This window comes from Cyphellophora europaea (genome assembly GCF_000365145.1).
Source record: "Cyphellophora europaea CBS 101466 unplaced genomic scaffold supercont1.7, whole genome shotgun sequence".
Lineage (NCBI taxonomy): Eukaryota > Fungi > Ascomycota > Eurotiomycetes > Chaetothyriales > Cyphellophoraceae > Cyphellophora > Cyphellophora europaea.
In genome coordinates, this window is record NW_008481813.1 from 1,641,320 (window position 1) to 1,660,549 (window position 19,230).

The following is a 19,230-nucleotide window of genomic DNA, read 5'->3' on the forward strand; positions in this document are numbered from 1 at the left end:
GTCTTGCCCCGTCTTAACTTGCGCCTCGCGACTGAGCCTTTTCCATTCAACTACATCTCGCAACCCCGGCCAGTCAGCATTTGCAAGGCGACCACAAGGCGTCCAGACCCCGCATACGCCAAGCATTGTCCTGGCAGGTTTGCGAAAGGGGAACATGGACAATGAGGGATGGAACCGGTGCCCGAGGATTTGGGACTATTACGTAGAGGAAGGAGATATGGGCAACAAACAGCACCGTGTGATTGACTCTGTAGGAAGTGCTCTCGGGGTAATCAATTCCATGTTTGGGATACTTTTTGGTTGGCTAAGCCACCCTATCCGTACAGTCCTACATCGATGCCGAAATTGGCACTTTCTATCATCATGCTTGGAGGCTTCGAAGTGCATGCACATCTTCTATTCCTGGTGTGAAGCGGCAATTTTCCAATTCCGAATCCGAACCCGAATCCAAACGCCATTGCTTGATGCATGGGTTTTTTTTGGTAATCATACACATCGTAACGTTAAAAGCCCGTCAGGGCTTCGCTGCTGGGGTGGAGAAACCGAACTTCCTCTCCTCAAAAAGATTTCGTCGGTTCGCCCTTTTGCATCTCTTCAATCTGCCGTAACCAGTCTGGCGCTGTAATCCTCCCCATATCGTGCTTCAGTACCGCTCTGTCGAGGGCTCGCTCCACGACTCCCTGCCTGGGAACGCGGGAGCCACTTGCGCCACTTCTCACAAAGCCAATGACTTGCCATCCTTGTGTAGCCATGGCTTGTCGTCGAAATACTGGGCCATCGTAGACCATGGTATTGCCTGTGGCTGCTACTAGGAGCGTTATCGCCATCGAGAACACGTCGGACGCTTTTGTAGCTGTTAATTTCGGGTCCCGAAGAACGGAAGACTTGAGGAGTTCCGGTGCAGTGTACTCCCTGGTGACAGCAGAGAGAGTACCAGGCGGGATTTCGTCATCTGAAGAAGTGGCGCGGTGAGAGGACGAGAAGTCGATGAATAATGGCCGGAAAGGAAACTCATCGTCACCGAGGGTGCCGCATGGCTCAAGAAGGAAGTTACTCGGTTTGATATCTCCGTGTACAACATCGGCTCGCTCATGCAGCCAGTTGAGGGCGGATGTCAAGCGGCATGTCAAGTCCAGCCAAGTGTTTGTTGATCCAATAACCGGCCGAGACATATTGGTCGTGGTGAGCGTCTGGGTCGCAACAAGGGCTGATCGGCGGATATGATCCTCGAGGGATAGAGGTATTGCTCCTAGAACGAGGGACGAATCTGACTCGATGATCCCGTAGAATGGAACAACATGGCCTCTACTGCTTTCCAGGTGGTTGAGATGTGAAAGGATGGCGGCCTCATTGCGCAGTATAGGCTTGGCGTCGGCTCGGGCGGGCTTCTTTACTGCAACGAGGACCGGTATCGAGAAGACGGGTGAGGCTGGTGGTGTAAGCACTCCCATTGGATTGGCTCGAGCTGCTGATTCGACTGCTGCTGCCTTGAATACATTACTCCAAGCTCCACTGCCGAACATTTGGTTGTGGCCTCGGTCATCAGAGACAAGTTCGGTGTCGAATGGACAGATGAGGACGCCAATTGCAGACTTGTCGAGATTGACCTCGTCTTGGTGTTTCGCGGAATCCGGGGGGGATCGGAATCCATCCGGAACCAGCTGATCCATTGGTGAGGCCATAGTCTCAACAAGATTGGGAATGTCTGAAGAAGACCTCGATTGACGTGGCGACAGAGGGGGTGTCAAGATGTTGATATCTGCGTCTCCCTTGGTGAGCATGGGCTCGTGGTGAGGAGAGGTCGGTGTCTGAGGCGGCGTGGAGACAGCTCGGCTGAGCAGCGAGGGCCGTCGTATGGTCAACATCGTTGGATATAGTGCGAAGAGTGTTAATGCTGTCGTCGACCAGTGAGTGAGGGCAACGTTAAATCTGAAATGAGAGTCCTAAAGCGCTGTGCTCCTTTCTCTGATCATGATGAAATGTCTCGGGTAGGGCGAAGCGCACGCCATGGTGCGGTGATGCCTAGACGGCCAGTACTGGTACGCAGAAGAATTCAAGCACGGCCTGGTTGAGATTTGCAGCTGAACATCTGCCTGTGTTGATCAAGGGCTGAGGTTAGTGTCTGTGTGTTCTTGATCCAAGGTTCTGCGTTCTAGTTTGGCCGAGTATGGTACGAAATGGGGTCGGCTTTGCGCAGCCTCGAGAAACGTGTCGAGACCAAGCAAACTGGGCCAGACCTCAAGAGCACGAAGGAGCGCAACGAGCAATAAGTATACAGCGAAACGGAGGCGTGCAAGAGGAATGTAGGGAGGTCAAGGAGATGGTGACAGCATTTTTGGGCTGTGTCAGAATCCAGGGAGGGCAGTCGAAGAAATATTTTGGGAGCCATGGGCAAATGCGACGTCTGGCGAGTGCCACCACATTTGGATCATCGATAGGCAGCCACGGCGTCGCTCGCGCTTGCTGGTGACATCAGGCCGGCCGTGAACTAACGATAGGTTCGATAGATTCGATAAGTCGTGGCGACGACCACCATTGGCGTGCATTAGGCCCCTTTGGTTGGACGCAGTCTCAGCCCCGATAACTGCCTTAATCAGTCCTTGAGATCCCGCTCAAGTAGGGGTCTATGCAGGGATCTTAGTGCCCTTAAAATGTTTACTAATATAATATCATAGTTACATTACTACTTACACCTCTTCTATAGTTATCCCTTAATAATAGCACCCTAGAATAACCTGGGTATATTAGGTTATATCTTTTATCCTAGTGGATTTTAAGTTACCCTAGATTTACATAGATCTATAGTATTATCTTTATTAGCTAGATAACTTTAGGTAACTTTATATAGCCTCTAATAATAAACTTTATTTCTTTAATATAATATCTTTATCCTAGTTTATCTACTTAAACTTAACCTAAGTTATACTTATTCTAAATTAGTCTAAAACTATACTTACTCTAAATTAGCCTTTTAGTTTAAATTATATATAGTCTTTATTGCTTATTATAAGTTATATCCTAATCTTCACTAGTTCTTAATATATTCTAAATATTATTCTGTATTATATCTTTTATTATACTAGTATCTAGTATTTTAATCTAATTAGTTACTATAATTAAAGAATTAATTCTTATCTTTAGTACTTTAGTAAGAGACTCTCTTAGCTTAGACTCCTTCTTTTATATTAGCTTGAAGCTACTATAGATATCCTTATATATTAATTGTTTCATTATCTAAAGCCTATCTACTACAGTCTTATTTATCTACTTTATCTTCTAATTCTAGAATACTATATTGTAAAGCCATAGATTATTTATCTTTACTATATACTCTAATAACAAGATAAAAAAGCTTATATATAGAATAAATACTATTATTTGACAATAAGAAGATAAAATTCCTACTCTTTACATTGAACTCTATTAATAATAGTTATTAGAATACTACTCTTTAGAATAGTAAAGTTCTAAGATATACTAGGATATAAAGTAATAGGTCACTTACCTTTATTTTAGACTTTATTCTAAGCCTATCCTCTAGCCTAATAATATTCAGCTTAAGAGGGTTGAAAAAGGCTCTAGTTGCAGCTAATGTAGCAAGGGAGAATATTTGTTAGTACATTGTGGAAGCTCTTGAATCCCGGGTAACTTTCCTGGATCTCACCTCGCATGACGCCTGTGGATATTAGTTTACGCCCAGTACGAATAAGGCTTGGTCAGAAAACTTGGCGGCTCAAGCCTTGTAAAAGCGGCAACAGCCTCGCCCGATACTCGCCCGACGTCACTCAGCTTCCAGCTGTTTTGATCGCATACGTCGCGCTACCACCTCGACCCGTCGCGTGACCCCACGAACCGACAAGACGTAGGCCATATATATAGAATTGCAAGGAGAGGGCCGCAGGGGCAGCCTAGCACTAGAGGTGCGCGCGGGTCATTCCTATAACGATGCCAGAATGGCAGTCTCCTCCGAGACTCTTTCAAGTAATGCCAGTCAGAGGATACTCTTTAACCAACAAAATGTCTTAATTCTTCCACTCATGGCACCGTCTGGCCCTACACGTCACGAGGCACAACTATTCTTTGACCTAATTTAACGCCAGCTCTCGTGCTCTGCGGGAGATTGAAGTTGATCAATCGCAGAAGTTAAAGCAGTCAGAGCAGACGATTCAGATTAATCCTCGCTAAGCTTGTGAACAAGCGTAAGGCCGTTCTTTTTTGCAGCAACTGACATAAAAGGTAACTTTTTGTTTGCTGGGACAGCAACAGCTATAAGTAGAGATTTACTAAAGTGTTCAGACGCTATCTAGAAGACGGCGTGAAGTCTCATCACGAATGCACATATGACAATTAGCGTAGTCAGACTCGTAGTCAGCTTTGCTGTCTCGCTCTCTGCATCGGCTGTCAGAGCAACCTCGGGGCTGTACGGCAGAGGTTGCGTGCTGTTGATGGTACCGTTCCAGCAATACCTAGTGAAGCACTGCTGGCATACCCTTGGAATGTCCGTACCTGTCTTCTCGAGACTTCTGCTAAGGATAGCACAGCCTACACAGGCCGGCCACTCCATATCAGTTGTACCATTTGCCATAGTCACCACGTTGTAGCCATTTTGGATAATGCTGTTGCGCTCTGTGGTGTTGTACTGCAGATCAAACGTTGAGACATTAGATAGATAGGAGTACGGAAAGTTCGGAATGTAAACGATCAGAGGACTAGGTCCCGTCATATTGCTCGAGTCACAGCCGAAGAAGGTTGGTCGCGTATTTAGCCCGAGGTTGACGAATGAGCTCTGATCCGGAACTGAGGGAAAGACAGTACCATTAGCAATACCGGTTGGATCGAGACTGCGCCGGTAAGTCGCAACCATACTTGTCCCATTTGGCCAGGAAGTTTGGGTATCTGCTGAGCTGTCGATGGCGAATATTATGTCAACAGACCGTGGGGGTTGGATAAGAGGGTGCAGGGGGATGTTCTGGAGATCTTCGCCCCCATCAACTAAATAGAGTGTCGGTGATTGTGCATTAGCGTTGGTTTCGTTGTGGTAATAGTAGAACGGGTTGGGCCCATAAAGTGAGATGTCGTTGTTATCGTCCCCAATTTGCTCAAGAATGGCCGTTACAGCATTTGTTAAGACGTTGGTGTCGTTCGTACCATTGATTAGCAGAAAGCCTTGGTTGAACAATGAAGATGATGTCCCCATTATGAACCCGGCGTTGTCGAATCCCCGAACGCATTCCTCGTTCTGAGGAAGCGTGCCAGCAGAGAAGCTCGACCCAAGGTATTCCAAGGGAGCAAAGCCGTAAGTAGTTGGATCGAAGGTTCCAAGCTCCCAAGGATTGAACTCGAAGACTGTGGTATTCGGAGCTTCTCAAAATGTGAGCGATTTTCACCCTGGCAACAAAAGCTGATTATTACCTATTGCAAGCTGGCCTGGTGCACGTTCATCTGCGATGATAATTGGCATCGGCATTTTCCCGTCCACAAATTCCGGCTGCAGGGCTATTGAGGACCAAGTATAGGCTGGCCCTCCATCTGTTGCATTAACGAGCTGATATGATAATGCTCGACCCCTAAAAAAGTCAGCATTGCAGTTGAAGCGGAACGCCGGTTGAGACCAACCAGTAGTCGGTAATCGAATCGTTGAATCCAGCATCGGTTTTACCGCCGACAGCGTCCATGAGTTGCCTGTAGTAGTCCGAGACTGTTGCCGGCCCCTGAAGGATCGAGTGCTCCAAATCCCACAAACCGCTTGTGTTATCACCTAGTATCGCGTCAATGCTGGTGAAATTATTGATATAGATAGATCCCACGAGCCAAGAACCCCCGCTCAGTCCGGAGAAGTAAGTAGCAGATTGCAAGAGGCCACCAAGTTGACCCGGCCCAGTCGAGTTCTCTGTTCGAGAGTCAAAAGCAGCCACTGCACCAGCGCCGTTGAGCATTGCCCTGTAGCCACCTCCGGAAGCTGCAATAGCTATATTTGGCAAATTCGATGTATTGTCGGCGTTTTCGTTCAAATATGCTTGCGCATCAAAGCCGCTGATGTTGAGCCTGCCGAGTAGGTTACCCATGGTTCCTATCGTCTGGTTCCGCCGCTTCCTCAGCCACGAAATCTCGCTGGGCGATAGCTCGCTCGCACTTCGAATAACTGGCCTGTTTGAAGGACATCTACCTTCCTCTGGCGCATATCCATTGGGTGCATTGGGTAAAGCCCTTCGAGCCGCGGTATTGGCGACTTCACCCTTCGGTGAAGCGTTGCCGGGGGAGAAATTGGAGGCTAAGATGACTGTGAGTGGTAGGCATAAAACCTCGTGGCTGGAGAGCCTATGCAACAATTTACCTAGACACAAAACAGCTACAACGAACCAAGCGAATGCCATCAATGCGGTAGAGAGCATGCTTAGTCGTTACATAGTATGTGAGAAATATGTGGCAATAGTGTCCGCTCCTGTTTGTAAGAAATCAGTCCGTATATATTGAATGAGCTCACCGTAAAATGTCAAGTCAGGACTTGTGCAGTGCTATTTTTCTTTCTAAGCGCCAAATGCCAGGGTGTCTCTCAAAGAGCCATGAGCGGTTTGGATCAGGGCGTTTTCTGCTGCAGACGGGATTGAGATTGTACAGCAGTTTCGGGCGAAAGCGGGTGGTGCGATGATCCTAAGGTATGGTACAGTCATGACAGAGAGTGCTTCACATCTCCTGGTTTGACCACAACCTTCGGCTGTGGAGAGTCGAGATATACGGCTCTGCCGGATGTTGGTAGTGAGCCAATTGGTTGAATTGGCTCTAACGCAATAAGTTCTCCGTATTCAGAGCGATCCAGAACTGGTGCCATCACGAGCTGCAAGAGCGCCTTCTGTGGTAGTTCGGCTTGCACATGCTCTGCTTGAGTGCATGTGTAAGTTGCCTTCACTAGGACTCCGGTCCCATAATGGCGAGTAGTTGAAGTCACTGCTTGGAGGCGTGAGAAACATGCTGTCTGTCTGACTTTGCTTTACTCATTTGCGTCGGTCGGTGCAATCTTGGACATTTCGTTGCTATCAGGAAAACTGAGAGTCGCCAAAAATCCATTGTCGGATTGCTTGCTCGGATCTTCCGCTCTTGGTCAAGCTCAGCTCGCTTGTCTTTACACCATACAGCGGCCGCTGAACCAGAGGTCTTGAAAATAAGTAAAGAATTCTGAATACGTCGTAATGGCCTTGTTGATGATACTGTCACTACAACAATACATACCTTGGCGTAAGTGGCTGACTAATTTGAGAAGTGCTGAAAAGGCCCTAAAATCCTCAAAATTTGGTTAGAAATGTCAAGGGTTTAGCCTAACTTCTCCTAGCCCCCTGTCTCGCACCCAGACTATTGCCTCCGCATATCACCAGTTGCAAAATTACCGGCAAAAATGCTCAATACATACAAGTTTTCATGGATCCTCGATACATAATACAGAAATGTAAACTTTTGGTACCCCTGCGCTGAACACCTTTGTGCGCAGACGACAGGGTGGAGGGGGGAAGCCAGGATTGAAAAGGCCCCACACATGTGAAAGTTGCAGTTCGCTCAAGGTACGACCTGAGCGACCGTCACAAGGCGTCGTCTGGCAGAAAATGCGAGTGGAGCAGGCGCGCTGCAGCATTGGTTGGCGGACTGCCCCTCATTTCTGGAAAGCCTTCCAAGCTCAGCTCTGTTCTGCCGTGCCCTCAAATTCGGATCTTTTGGCGGAGCCCCTAACAAGCTGTATGCATGACATCTCGTTTTCCGTCATCCAGGGTTTGGCTGCCGGACTCCATGCGTCAGGACTCCATGCGGCTGGCCTTCAGAGTGATCATTCAGGACCTTTGGCTCCTTGTCATCTGGTTGTAGGTTAGCAGGCTTCCCAGCGGCCTCGCCAGCCTGGGCTATTCAAACATCCAGACTTGCGTAGACCACCAAGGGCCACACCTCCTTGCAAACTATCTCGTCTCCACAACACGAGCGCTTCCTTCCTCCAAATCGCTCTCCGTTTTGTCACACCATGCTCCCTGGACTACGGCACTTAACCATTCTTCATAGTCACTCACACGCATATGCGTGTGTGAGACCCGAATGGCCGGAACGACCGCCGGAATGCCGGCAGCACTCGGCACCGTCTCCAACTATAGCAGTTATGATCCGAATTTGGACGCCAAGGTCGTTGTGAGAAGCCGAAGTCGGATTACTAACAGACTTTCTGTGAGATGTCGAAAGCATCGGCAAGGATAGGGTCGTCATCAGAGTTCGGAGCCCAGGCAAGGACAGAGCAGTCAGAAGAAGCCCAAGCATCGACGGGGTTGTCATCAGAACTCACAGCCGAAGCCGACCTTGCGAAGACGATCTTGGTAAAATCTCGACTATCACAAGGGACACAGTTGGATGCGATCGTGTGCACAGACGCCGCTTGGCCTCGGACGTTATACTCGTGTGCGTCAGAAGATCTTCGGCCATCTGAAGTCGACAGTAGGCTCTGTAGTACTACGACAGTCTTACCCTATACGATGAGCTAGGGATGAGATTCTGTTATGTGATGTTTCGGGATCAAGACGGGCAATACACACTAAAACATTACAACATGACTCACACGTCGTCACCAAAGTCGTGCAGAAGTAGACCTGCCCTTTTCCAACATCACAGGGTAAGCGTCGGAAGGGCTTATCGCCGGTATGAAGCTCCTTAGAGATGTGTGGAGGCTATCTGGCGTTTCTTGTGAGCACAGTGACGCGGAAAGTGAATCCGACCCGACCTCGGAGTCAGAAATTCATTAGCAAGCTTGAAGACTTTGGCCTACATACAGGTGTATCTGGAACAATACATCCTGTAGAGTTCCACAGTAGACTAGAATATCTTGCAGCGACATCGCTCCATCAAGAGGAATTCTACTATTTAGAGATAGCCATGAGCCGAATTTGTCTACTGAAAGAACGAGGCTCAGATGTTACAATGACTACTAAGTTCAACACTTTCATTTGTCCACGATGAGCAATATTCTTAACACGAGTGGCGCGAATAGCCATTTCCTGCCCAATCTGTATTGTCAGACAGACTGGTCGGGCGTAACAACTGTTGGGTTTGCCTCGTGTCGTAAGTTCTTTTCCTCTGCCATAGCGCTACAGGGGAAGTAAGCTGTTCTGAACTTCAGAGATGTAGGATGGAGAACACTAACTTTGGTTCGTGCCTGTTGATGATGGGGCCAGGGGAGTTGCCGTAAGTATCAAGCTTTGTGCGGCGTTTCAGGGTGACATATATACCCTGTACTGTCCTTAGCTTTGTTCAGTATCGCTGAACGACCGTCTTACCAGACCCGCGCTGATGCACCAAGTCCACCCTCCCATGAAGGCGAAGGCAAGTGTAGCACGCCACTGTGAACACGCCGTAGTCCCGACAATAGCGCGAGTTGGCACAGGATTGAAGCGGTAGAAACCACCCCAATACCAACCCCAATTATTCCAGTACCAGGTTGAGTTGCAAGCATCGGTTCCGGTGAGCTGCCGAATCTGTCAGCTTCTGAAGTTTACATAGGGTAGTGCCACTTGCGTCAACGAGGAGGCCGAAAGCAACCATCCACATAACAAAGATAGCAAAGTCGAGAGGAAATGCCCAGAAGGAATATCTCAATGGAGCCAAAAGAACAAGCCCGAAGAAGATGCTGATAGAACCAATAGCGATCGCATAAGAAATCCGGGAGGGCGTGCCGACATGAGCATGGTGGAGGTAGTGAACATAATATCCAACAATCCCAGTAACCACAGCAGCGCAGATAATCTCCCACACCCGCAGGAAGACGGACACAATCTTGGAGGCTTCACCCATCTCTGAATAATCGGATGAATGTAATAGTTAGACTAGGTTGAGCAGGATTTCGTTGATCAATCCGGAGGGGTTGACTCGTTCAAGTATCATATAAGAGTCAAGCGGTAGCAGCTGCTTGATCACGCCAAGTGCGAATAGATCCAGACCAGTCTCTCCGGATAGTTCGGATGTCTTGTTGGGAGTAGGTTTACGAGAAAATGCGGAGATACGAGCCATTGCCAGAGGGTGCTAAACAAGGGCTCTAAATATCCCGGCCGTATAGAATCCTGCGGCCAAGCCCTGCAGGACAAAGTTAAGACACGATATGTCGTGTATACAGCAGGTCAAAGTTTCCGCTTAAATATCCGTAGGGCCAGTAAGGTTTGAGGACACGGCAGAACAGAACAGAACTTTCATAACAGAACATCAGAGCTGAACTTTCGTATGCTTTTCTAAAAGCGAGGGGCAATTTGCCCAATTCAAGTGATACTTTCGTTACAGTATTTCTGGCTTCAGTACGTTACGTCTATGGTTGTAGTTTACTGAACAGGGAATCCCATGTTATAAGGAGGAGTCCGTCTCTACTTTTGTAACTTGGATGTGTCTTTACATTCTGAAAACCCTTTCTAAGGAATTGATAAGACCGTAAGTCGTCCGTCTATCTAGGCCGTTCCTATCCATCCTAGCGCATACAGCATGTTCACCCACAGCAACGAGAAGGCCCAACCAGGTCTTGTTGACAAAACAAACTGCTCACCACCATCGACTTTGGAGCTTGTCCGTACTCCAGGCCTCGCCATCTTCCCTCAATACGTTGCCGACAAGCCCACCACCCTCAGCCTCCGCAGCAAATGGCTCAGCAAGGATCTCTCCATCCTCTTCGAAGACGGCCGTCCTTTTATCCACGCCACACGCCATTCCGACTACTATGTCCTTACTGAAGTCACCTCTAATGCCCTCCTCTGCGTCCTGCATTCCAACCCAGACGGCGATGATAACCCGTACTACGCCCAACTCTCGCCGGACCCCGACTCACCGCGCATCTTTGAGACTAACACCGTCAAGCGCATACTCCACAGCAACGAGACAGACATGCAGTTCAAGAATGCCCAGAATCGCGGACAGTGGGCAATGCTGGAGTTTAAAGACCAAGGGCATCTCGGCTTTGGAGGGACGATTATGTCCGATGGGGTGCCCGTGGCCGTCATCATGAGAAGTAAGGGCAAGTTCGGACATGAGTATCGGATGGAGGTTGCAGAAGGGGTGGATATGTTTATGGTGGCGGCGCTAGCGGTGGTGATGGAGGATCAGCTTCCCGCTGCTCGTGGCGGAGGAGGTGGACAGGAGGCTTAAGGACTATTATCTCCCAGACGCTCTGCTAGCTAAGCTGACATAAATCGCCACACGACCGTCACTTTTACGTAGCCGTCACCTTTTGCAGCCCCGATCCCGCAACTTCAAGTTGTCGTACGACAGCCACCATATTGTGTTCGTGGCGACATCCTTTGTGTGTTTGCAGGCCACTGAAGTGGGGCCACATTCGCAACGAGTGCTCAAAGATCGGTCACCAGCGTTGCTGGCGTGAGGTAGTTCTCCATTTCTGGCATGCGCCAGTAGTCAAGGAAGTATCCGCAGTGGACACGACTATTTTTCAGTGATCTCTTGCTTAAATTGGGGATAGATTCCAACTTGAGTTGTGTGGGTAGGCATTGCTTCGCATCTCTATTCTACAGCCGCGTAGTTATCGCACATGGTGTTAGCGATTGGCTGGGGCTAGGTCTTGCCCTCGCCGTAACGGACGGCTCATGGACCTTGAATGAACTAGTTAGTGGTGTTAGAGGCCTCGGCAGCTTTGATCAGGTTCATTTAATGGTCGTCACTGGAGCAATGGGGTGTTAAAATGATAGTACCAACATCTTGCTCCTCTAGTAACTTCGTGGTGGCTTGGACGTCGGACTAATCGATCCCGACAAGTACGGCAGTGAGAGTCAGTCTTTCGACCATATGTCAAATAATAACGTCCGTCAAGCAATATCCGGCGTTGATACCTACCTTTCTGCTAAGAACTCCAAGATCCTTTCCTGCGGCGACGAGTGCATCCACAATCATGCGATTAGACCTCCATTGCCACCAGCGAGTGAAATCTTAGACATGATGCAGGCTGTTGTACAGAACTCCAACTTCGTCCGAACTTCTTACACCCGGAGGAAGCCCGCCCAGGTTCAATGCATGTCCATGAAAACGGTCGATGCACAAGTGCCAGCGTTAGCGGGGATATCACCATCTTCTTGACTGAAAGAAGTCTGAGCCCGTGACCGGCACAGATTCAGGCTTTGACAGGATTCAAAAGTACAAGCCAGCAGGGGATGCCATATCGTATCAGGAGACGATCGGAATCTGAAAACCCTAAGCCATCTGACATTCCATAGCCTTTCCAGCGTCACAAGGGTAGGCGATGTTGCAAGGAGCAACACTAGCCGGGTCAGCAGTCCCTCACGAAAGAGCAACAGCGAGGCTCCGGCGGAATTGACGCGGCCGAGACTAGACATCGTTACAAGATGTCGAAGTTCATGGGGCCTACCAGAGGCATGGCTCCTCCTGTTTTCTAAGCCACTTCGTGGAATCAACAACTCACAGACCAGGCACGTACCTAGCAAGCATTCTCACCAGGTCTCCTTCATCATCATCCTCATCATGACGAAAGGGAACAAAGACACCGACATTCGATGGCTCTCATCTCGCAAGGGAGAAAAAGTAGCCAGAAACCGCTGGCAGCGCTTTCTCGCCAGCAGAACTACCATCTGTCGATCTTGTAGGACTATAGACGTCGTATTCAAGGCCTCGTTAACATCACCAGAAGGGATTATATGCGCACTGGGATACTGCACTGCGCCACTACCTTGTGCAACCTAATTAAATCTGTAGGCGAGAGTATCTTCTCCCTTGAGGATGGTGGAAGCTTTAAGCCTACATCAATAATATGATTGCTAGAAACGTCTTTAGAATTGGCAGATAATATTGAGTTGAATGCACAAGTAGAGGTAGATACAGCCAGTCATCTTATAATCAATAGGAACGGGGTCTCTTCTTACCTGATAGAGGAGGCCTTAGTGAGCTTGAAATCCAACATATGGCGAACAACACTTCTGAGCTCGACCGAAGCTGTGGCAGCTTGGTATCCGAGACCCGGTCATTTATCATGCTCGAAGGCTGGGGACGGATGGAAGGTTTGAGGAACTTCTGCGAGGAACTTCTGGGACTGACTCCCCTTTCGGATCGGGAGCCAAAAGTTTCTCAATGGATGTACCAGCAATGCGGTCAAGAGCGCCGGGTCAAGACCCTGATGGTAGCGTGTCACAAATTCCGAGTCTGTCTGATCCAGTTTAAAGTGGTTGTAGTGCAGGCTTCGGTCATACTGACAGTCGATGGATTCTTGACATGTGCAGGTAGTCGCAGTGCCAAAGGTATTTATATACCTTCCCATGCTTAAGCCCAGCCCAGCGCTAGTATTTGCTTCACAAATTCAGACAGACATCAACATGGCGGGATATACTAGCTGCCATTGCATCTTCGTCAGATGCCTGGCGATCGATCTGGCAAGTAATCAAGTCTCCCATGGGCAGGATGCATACACAGGGTTGGTTCTGTGTGTTTACGACGATGGGATCGTCACTCTCAAGCATTTCAAGAGTTGCCCACCTCCAGTTGCGCCCTCCGTTGTATGAGACCGCTTCTTTGTAGATGGCAGCAAGTGCTGTACAGCGTCTGAACTTAGCCTTGTACTAGACCGGCCTTGCCTAAACTTCTGCGAGGCAGCTGCGGCCCCACACTATACTCTGTGTCCTTGAATAGATAGGCTCTTTAGCCTTTAAGAGGGCCTTGATTGGTGATTGCCAGCGGTTGCAGTGTCTGCATGCCCGGGCACTTTGGGACATGATGGCAGTGTTGCTCTCCAGACCAAAAGGATAGCTGAAAGATCGGCCTTCCGCACCTGTGTTGCACTGTCTGCGACCAGGTGACGACCACACTGCTTGCCTGAAGTTGAAGTGCCTAAGCCAGTAGTGACCAACATATGCACCACGAATCTGACCGGGTTCTTAACAGTATATATCTCGCTTCGCCTGTGGCCCAATACCAGCGGTGCCAATAGGGGCCCCCAATCGGCAGTCGCCCTGGCTCGTAGCGCCGAGGTTGTCGCGCGATCGTAAAGCGGCAGGCCCGCCACCCAAACGGGTCGCGAGGGCGGCGCATTTTTAGAAGGATCAGCAGGACGCACAATCCATGTCTCCTAAAGTAGATTCAATTTCATACCATATCTTGACTGTATCCCCCTCGCTTACGTTTTTGGACAAAATTAGGGACCTACACTTACATAAAGATTTATATGTATATACCATATTAATTATACAACATGACGGTTATATAATTTCTAGCTTACACACGTTATCATTACAGTGATAAAGCCTTATATAGACAGATTTTTAAGATTCTTAGTGTTTTGTAAGGTTGCTATCACCACTATAAAAGTCACTACTAGTCTAAAACGCTACCCCTAGGTACTCTATACCACTAATAATATTATAAATAGTTAGTAGGTATTATAGTATATCTAGAAGTAGTCTTTTATAATATATAAAGTAATACTATATTACTTATAATAGTTATATATCTCACACTACTATAGTTAGTTTATAAAGTTTATAATCTTACTAAGTATCTACCTTTAAAGGAGTAATTAGATATAATTACTATAATATTTATTATAGTTATATAATTAGATCTATAAGATTAAAATATAACCTAGAATAGCTAGGTTTACTTTAGCTGCTTATCTAACTAGTCTCTATAACAACATTAATAGTTATATAATTAAGTCTAAACATAATCTAGAATAGCTAAGTAACCTTTAGTTATTTATTTAACTATCTTAACTAATAATACTAATTAGATGTAACCACTATAATAGTAATAGTTACATAATTTAGACTAAGCTGTATATCTTATTTTTACTAGTGTTAATTATAAGGCTAATTATAGCTCTATAGATATATAAGAGAGGTAAATAATCAGGGGAGAGTAGATACTATTCGACCCCTACTTAAGCAGGATCTCAAGGACTGATTGAGGCAGTTACTGGGACTGAGACTGTGTCTAACTAAAGGGGCCTAAAGCACGCCAATGGTGGCGTCGACAGCCTTTGGCCAGTAGATAGGGCCCTCTAGGAGGATTAAGGACGCCGACTAGCGCGAGGGCGCGAGCGGGCTCAGGCGGCCCTGTGGGCGCGTGATAGGCCACCGACAAACGACGCGCTAGCAGATTTGAAAGCTTCTAGGCCTTCGTCCGCGCTTGTCCAGAATGCAAAGCCTAAAACGGTTCGATAAGGGAGTATTAATCATAATCGAGATGGGGTCAACTGACACAGCGCCCGGCCGCGCAAAACGCTCGCCAATCCCCCCTCTCATTCACATTTTCGTTTTCGCTTCTGCACCAGCAGCGGTAGTCGTGCCATAAGGCATCGCTGCGGCATCAGTAACATCACCGTGCATCGGAGACCGTTGCACCTGATGCAAGAGTGATGCATAGCAACTGTCGTCCCCACGTGGGAGATCGGTTCGCTATCTTTGCCGCCCGGGACGAATTGAGTCTAGGGGACGCAGCCGTGCATGAGGCGACCTAAACCGGTGAGGCTAGCGCTAGACCCAGCCGTAAACCCAGCCCTGGACAGCGCTGGACCCAGCCTTAGACGCAGCCCCTCCCACCCCTCCATTTCCACACCCTTGGTACCTTTGCGGCGCGGCGCGATTGATGTCGCATTGGAGGGTGCGCGGACCAACGTATTGTTGTGTTTTGCCCGAAAGAGTAGCAACAGCGCTCAACAACTGCCAAACCACTTGACTACTCCATACCTTGCAGCACCAAGATGCAGCACCAAGATTAGCAGGGTTCCATTTCGCCTGTTAATGAGTGGAGCAGCGCCTATCGAGATCCCTGACCGGCTTGCCGAGAACAGCATGGATAGCCAAAGCCGTGGCTGGGCTACACTTCTGGAGTCTATCCCGGTAGGATGGGCGAGGTCATGCCTAATTTCTATTTCAGCCCGCTCCGTAGCATCTTCAGATAAGCAGCAGCAGCACGATCTCGCGGTCGTATACCGGCCCGCCAACAAACGCTCTACGCCGCACCTCTTGCGCGCGATAGTAAGTCAATAGCACGAGCCACGCCCGCGGTCTAGAGTTTCAAGACGTCGACAACGCTTGTCCACTGGCCCTTGGCGCGCTCCTCCCAATATCCGTCTTTGCCAGACTTCAATTTCCACACTACTTCGTCGCCGTGCTCGACCCGGGTGAACCATCGTGGCTTCCATTCTTCTCCAGCTGAATCCATGTCTCGGCGTCGGGCTCGTTGGGCCTCCTCTAGATCGTTCTTCAGCTTCTCCGCTGCATCATGATTGCCTCGTTCCAGCTCTTGCTGATCTGGCCGCAGCCGGCTGTCTGTGATGGGTATCTTCCCGCGTTCAAGTTCCGTAACCTCGTTCAAGGTCGCTGCAAATGCAGTCAGACCGTAATGCTTGGGCGCATGGTCAACCAGCTGGCCGGCTTTCCATATCACCTGCTTATTGTCTTTGCGCTTCAACGCTTCAGTCCAAGTCCCCTCAACGCTCACCGACATAGCCGATCCATGCTCATCAACAAGCTCCACTTCGACTTCATCGCTGCGCCCCGAGAACATGCCCTTGGCCTTGAACGTTGCAACCGCTTTCTGTCCATTCGTTTCATTGACAACTGACATGGTCCCCACAGGCTCCACATATTTCTCTCCAGCGATGATGTTACGCAGGAAGCACGTCGCTGCCGTCCAGCTGTAGCTACTGCCCGAACCATAGAAATACAGGCGAGCCTTGCCCTCCTGGTTGATTTCGGATGACTTACCCCAAAACTTCTGGAGCGGCTTCGGTGACTGAGTCAGGGTCCATTCCGGCGACTCTGCATGGAATGCCAACTGCACCGGCCGATGGGATACCTTTTCTGCAACAAATCGAAACCCCTTGTCTTCTCGAACAAGCTCGTAGGTCTCTCCCAGCATTGGGTTGAACGGCTTGCGTATAGACCGTTCTTTGACACGCGAATTGGACAACGAGGAGAGCGCGAATGCCGCGACATACATTAGCTGCTCCGATGACTTCTCCGCTTTAGCCGCTTGATCCAGCAATTCCGAGTACTCGAGCTGTTCAGCGGCTCGCTGCAGGAGCGATGTAGGCTCGTTTGCCGAGACCGGCATTGCTATGGTCGACAGGTCCTTGCCCACGTTCTTGCGGAGGAAGCCAATGAGGCTGGGTGGCATAATGGTAGGGGCGGGGACGTTTGAGCGACGCGAGATCCGCCCCATAGGAAGTGGCTGCAGACTCTTGGATTTTGGCGGCAGAAACGATGACAGGCTTCCCGATCTTGCACCTCTATTAGCCGGCAGAAAAGAGGCTTCGTCGCCGAAATCACTGCTGGCCTCTGAATCTCCATCAATGCCATCTGCACTTGTGGATGCTTCTTGCTCGCTGTCGCTGTGCAAGTCGAGCAGCTGAGGAGCGCTTTCAGCATCAAAGTACTCTTGCGACTCCACAGATTGCATGCTCAATCGCGAGACTGCGGACTTGGGTGGGCCAGTCCGTCGAAGTTTGCTCTCATTCATAACCGTCGAGAATTCTTTGACCACGGAATCGAGATCCTTCAGTAACGCCCTGCAATGATCGTACATGCCTTCTTCGTGCCGATGCCCCCGAGAAGACGCACCCGGCGAAGAGTTGCGCAGAACTGGCTCGGCTCCTGGCATTGGTACTGCGAGCTGGGCGGACACGCTGCGCTTGAAGATGTTGGCACGCTCGTTGTTTGAGCTTACCTTGCGCTTCCAGAAGGGCCGCCTCTCTTCACCTGTGGTGAAATAGTCTGCAGCTTGGCCGTCAGTTGGCGTGATCGAGGGTGACGATGAGGAATGTTGTGAGCCTGACACATCTTGACACAGTCTGCGCACTGCATCTCGTGTTCCAGATATCCGGCCGAGAAGTGTTTCCAATTGGACCCATTCTTGTGCCTCTAATGCACTGGCTTGACCTGACGCAAAGTCCACGCTCAACCTTAGACCGTCTGCGGGCGTGGTAGCTTCGATCAAGTTTCTAGATGCTCGCTCTAAAGCCGACTTCCATGCTTGAAAATCAGCCTCGTTGTTAGCTTTAAGATGCCAAATTTCCGCTCCCGAGTCAATGGAGATCTCGCGTGTTTTGTGATTTGCGCCGATAGCCGCCAGCGAGAGAGGAATGGCGCCTCTGAGAGCAGACGAGTTGCGGTCATGGTAATACGAGAGGGTAGACGAAGTATAGTCGAGGCAGAAGAATCGCCTAGCAAATCCTTGGTGCTTCTTCCTTCGACGCTTCTGCAAAAGTCCTGTATGTATAGACGCCGGCTCCTCAATACTCATGCCGCTTTCCGATGGAGGGGCAAGCGTGGGTTGTGACGCTCTCCTCAGCGTCTCCACCGAACCTTTCGCAAAGGGACGCAGCTTGGGGCTGCGGCCACCGGACTGAGCATTGGCTATAGCCACAGCCCCAGCCATGGCCTGTGAATGATGCATCTGAGCGCCATACTGGATCTGCGATGCTAACGTTGTCGGATATGTAAGCAGAAACACAGTGGCTTGTTTCGAAATACTCTTAGAGAAGGTATTGTCAAAAACCAAGGCATAGTTTCCTGACTCTCCCATGGGTACATCATATTTGCCCTGGGTAAACTTGTCTGCCTCGCATTTCCCGATCCATGCGACCTGCTTCAGCCCAATGCTCTTCAGCTTGTCGATGACCACGGATGGTGCATTCTCGGAGCGAGTCTCATCTTCAGACGCGGCCAGACTCGGCGACGGCGGAGGGAAGACGGCGAAATTTGAGGCCTGGGATGCAATCGAGGGTGCATGGCCGGGGTGTTTGAAGATCCCGAAGTTGATAGACTTCTTGTGCGGTTGCACGGTGTAGGAGATGGTATGATCGGGTTTCGCATTGATCCAGCGCACAAGATAGCTCTGTATCAGTCAGACACGGTCCGCCTGAGCGAGACGTGAACTTACTTTGCTGTGGATCTCTATCACCTCCATACCCGACATCTTGACTGAGCTAGGGTGGGAAGACAGGCCAGATTCATGCTCCGACTTGTTGCACGGTATGCCGCAGCACCACTAGTGATTATACGCAACGGTAGCCATTATAGCCTGGAGGAATGAGGGAAGGAATATCAAAGAGAGAGTAGCGAAGAGCCGTAAGCTGCCGCCCCCAAAGCGTGAGGCTCAGGGCTGATTTCGTGTCGCGGGCTTCAGCTATGCAACAAGGGCATTGCATCGGCCGAGAGATCACAAGACGTAAGTCGCTGACAAGTAACCAAGAAAAATTAGACGTCAAGCTAT

General features: G+C 49.4%; 4 protein-coding genes across 4 annotated transcripts; 1 reads left to right on the forward strand and 3 right to left on the reverse strand.

Moving 5' to 3' along the window:
- Positions 1-557: 557 nt before the first annotated feature.
- On the reverse strand, positions 558-1,865 carry HMPREF1541_07726 (uncharacterized protein; the record flags this gene model as incomplete). The annotated part of the gene is made up of 1 exon (XM_008722049.1): positions 558-1,865. One exon carries the CDS (start codon positions 1,863-1,865, stop codon positions 558-560), a length of 1,308 nt encoding a protein of 435 aa, XP_008720271.1.
- A 2,438-nt stretch (positions 1,866-4,303) lies between these two features.
- HMPREF1541_07727 (uncharacterized protein) lies at positions 4,304-6,065 on the reverse strand (the record flags this gene model as incomplete). Its single annotated transcript, XM_008722050.1, has 3 exons — positions 4,304-5,361; positions 5,413-5,567; positions 5,617-6,065. 3 exons carry the CDS (start codon positions 6,063-6,065, stop codon positions 4,304-4,306), a joined length of 1,662 nt encoding a protein of 553 aa, XP_008720272.1.
- Positions 6,066-10,488: 4,423 nt separating this feature from the next.
- Positions 10,489-11,145, forward strand: HMPREF1541_07728 (uncharacterized protein; the record flags this gene model as incomplete). Its single annotated transcript, XM_008722051.1, has 1 exon — positions 10,489-11,145. The coding sequence occupies one exon, from the start codon at positions 10,489-10,491 to the stop codon at positions 11,143-11,145; it is 657 nt and encodes a 218-aa protein (XP_008720273.1).
- Positions 11,146-16,020: 4,875 nt separating this feature from the next.
- HMPREF1541_07729 (uncharacterized protein) lies at positions 16,021-18,933 on the reverse strand (the record flags this gene model as incomplete). The annotated part of the gene is made up of 2 exons (XM_008722052.1): positions 16,021-18,852; positions 18,898-18,933. The coding sequence occupies 2 exons, from the start codon at positions 18,931-18,933 to the stop codon at positions 16,021-16,023; spliced, it is 2,868 nt and encodes a 955-aa protein (XP_008720274.1).
- Positions 18,934-19,230: the final 297 nt, after the last annotated feature.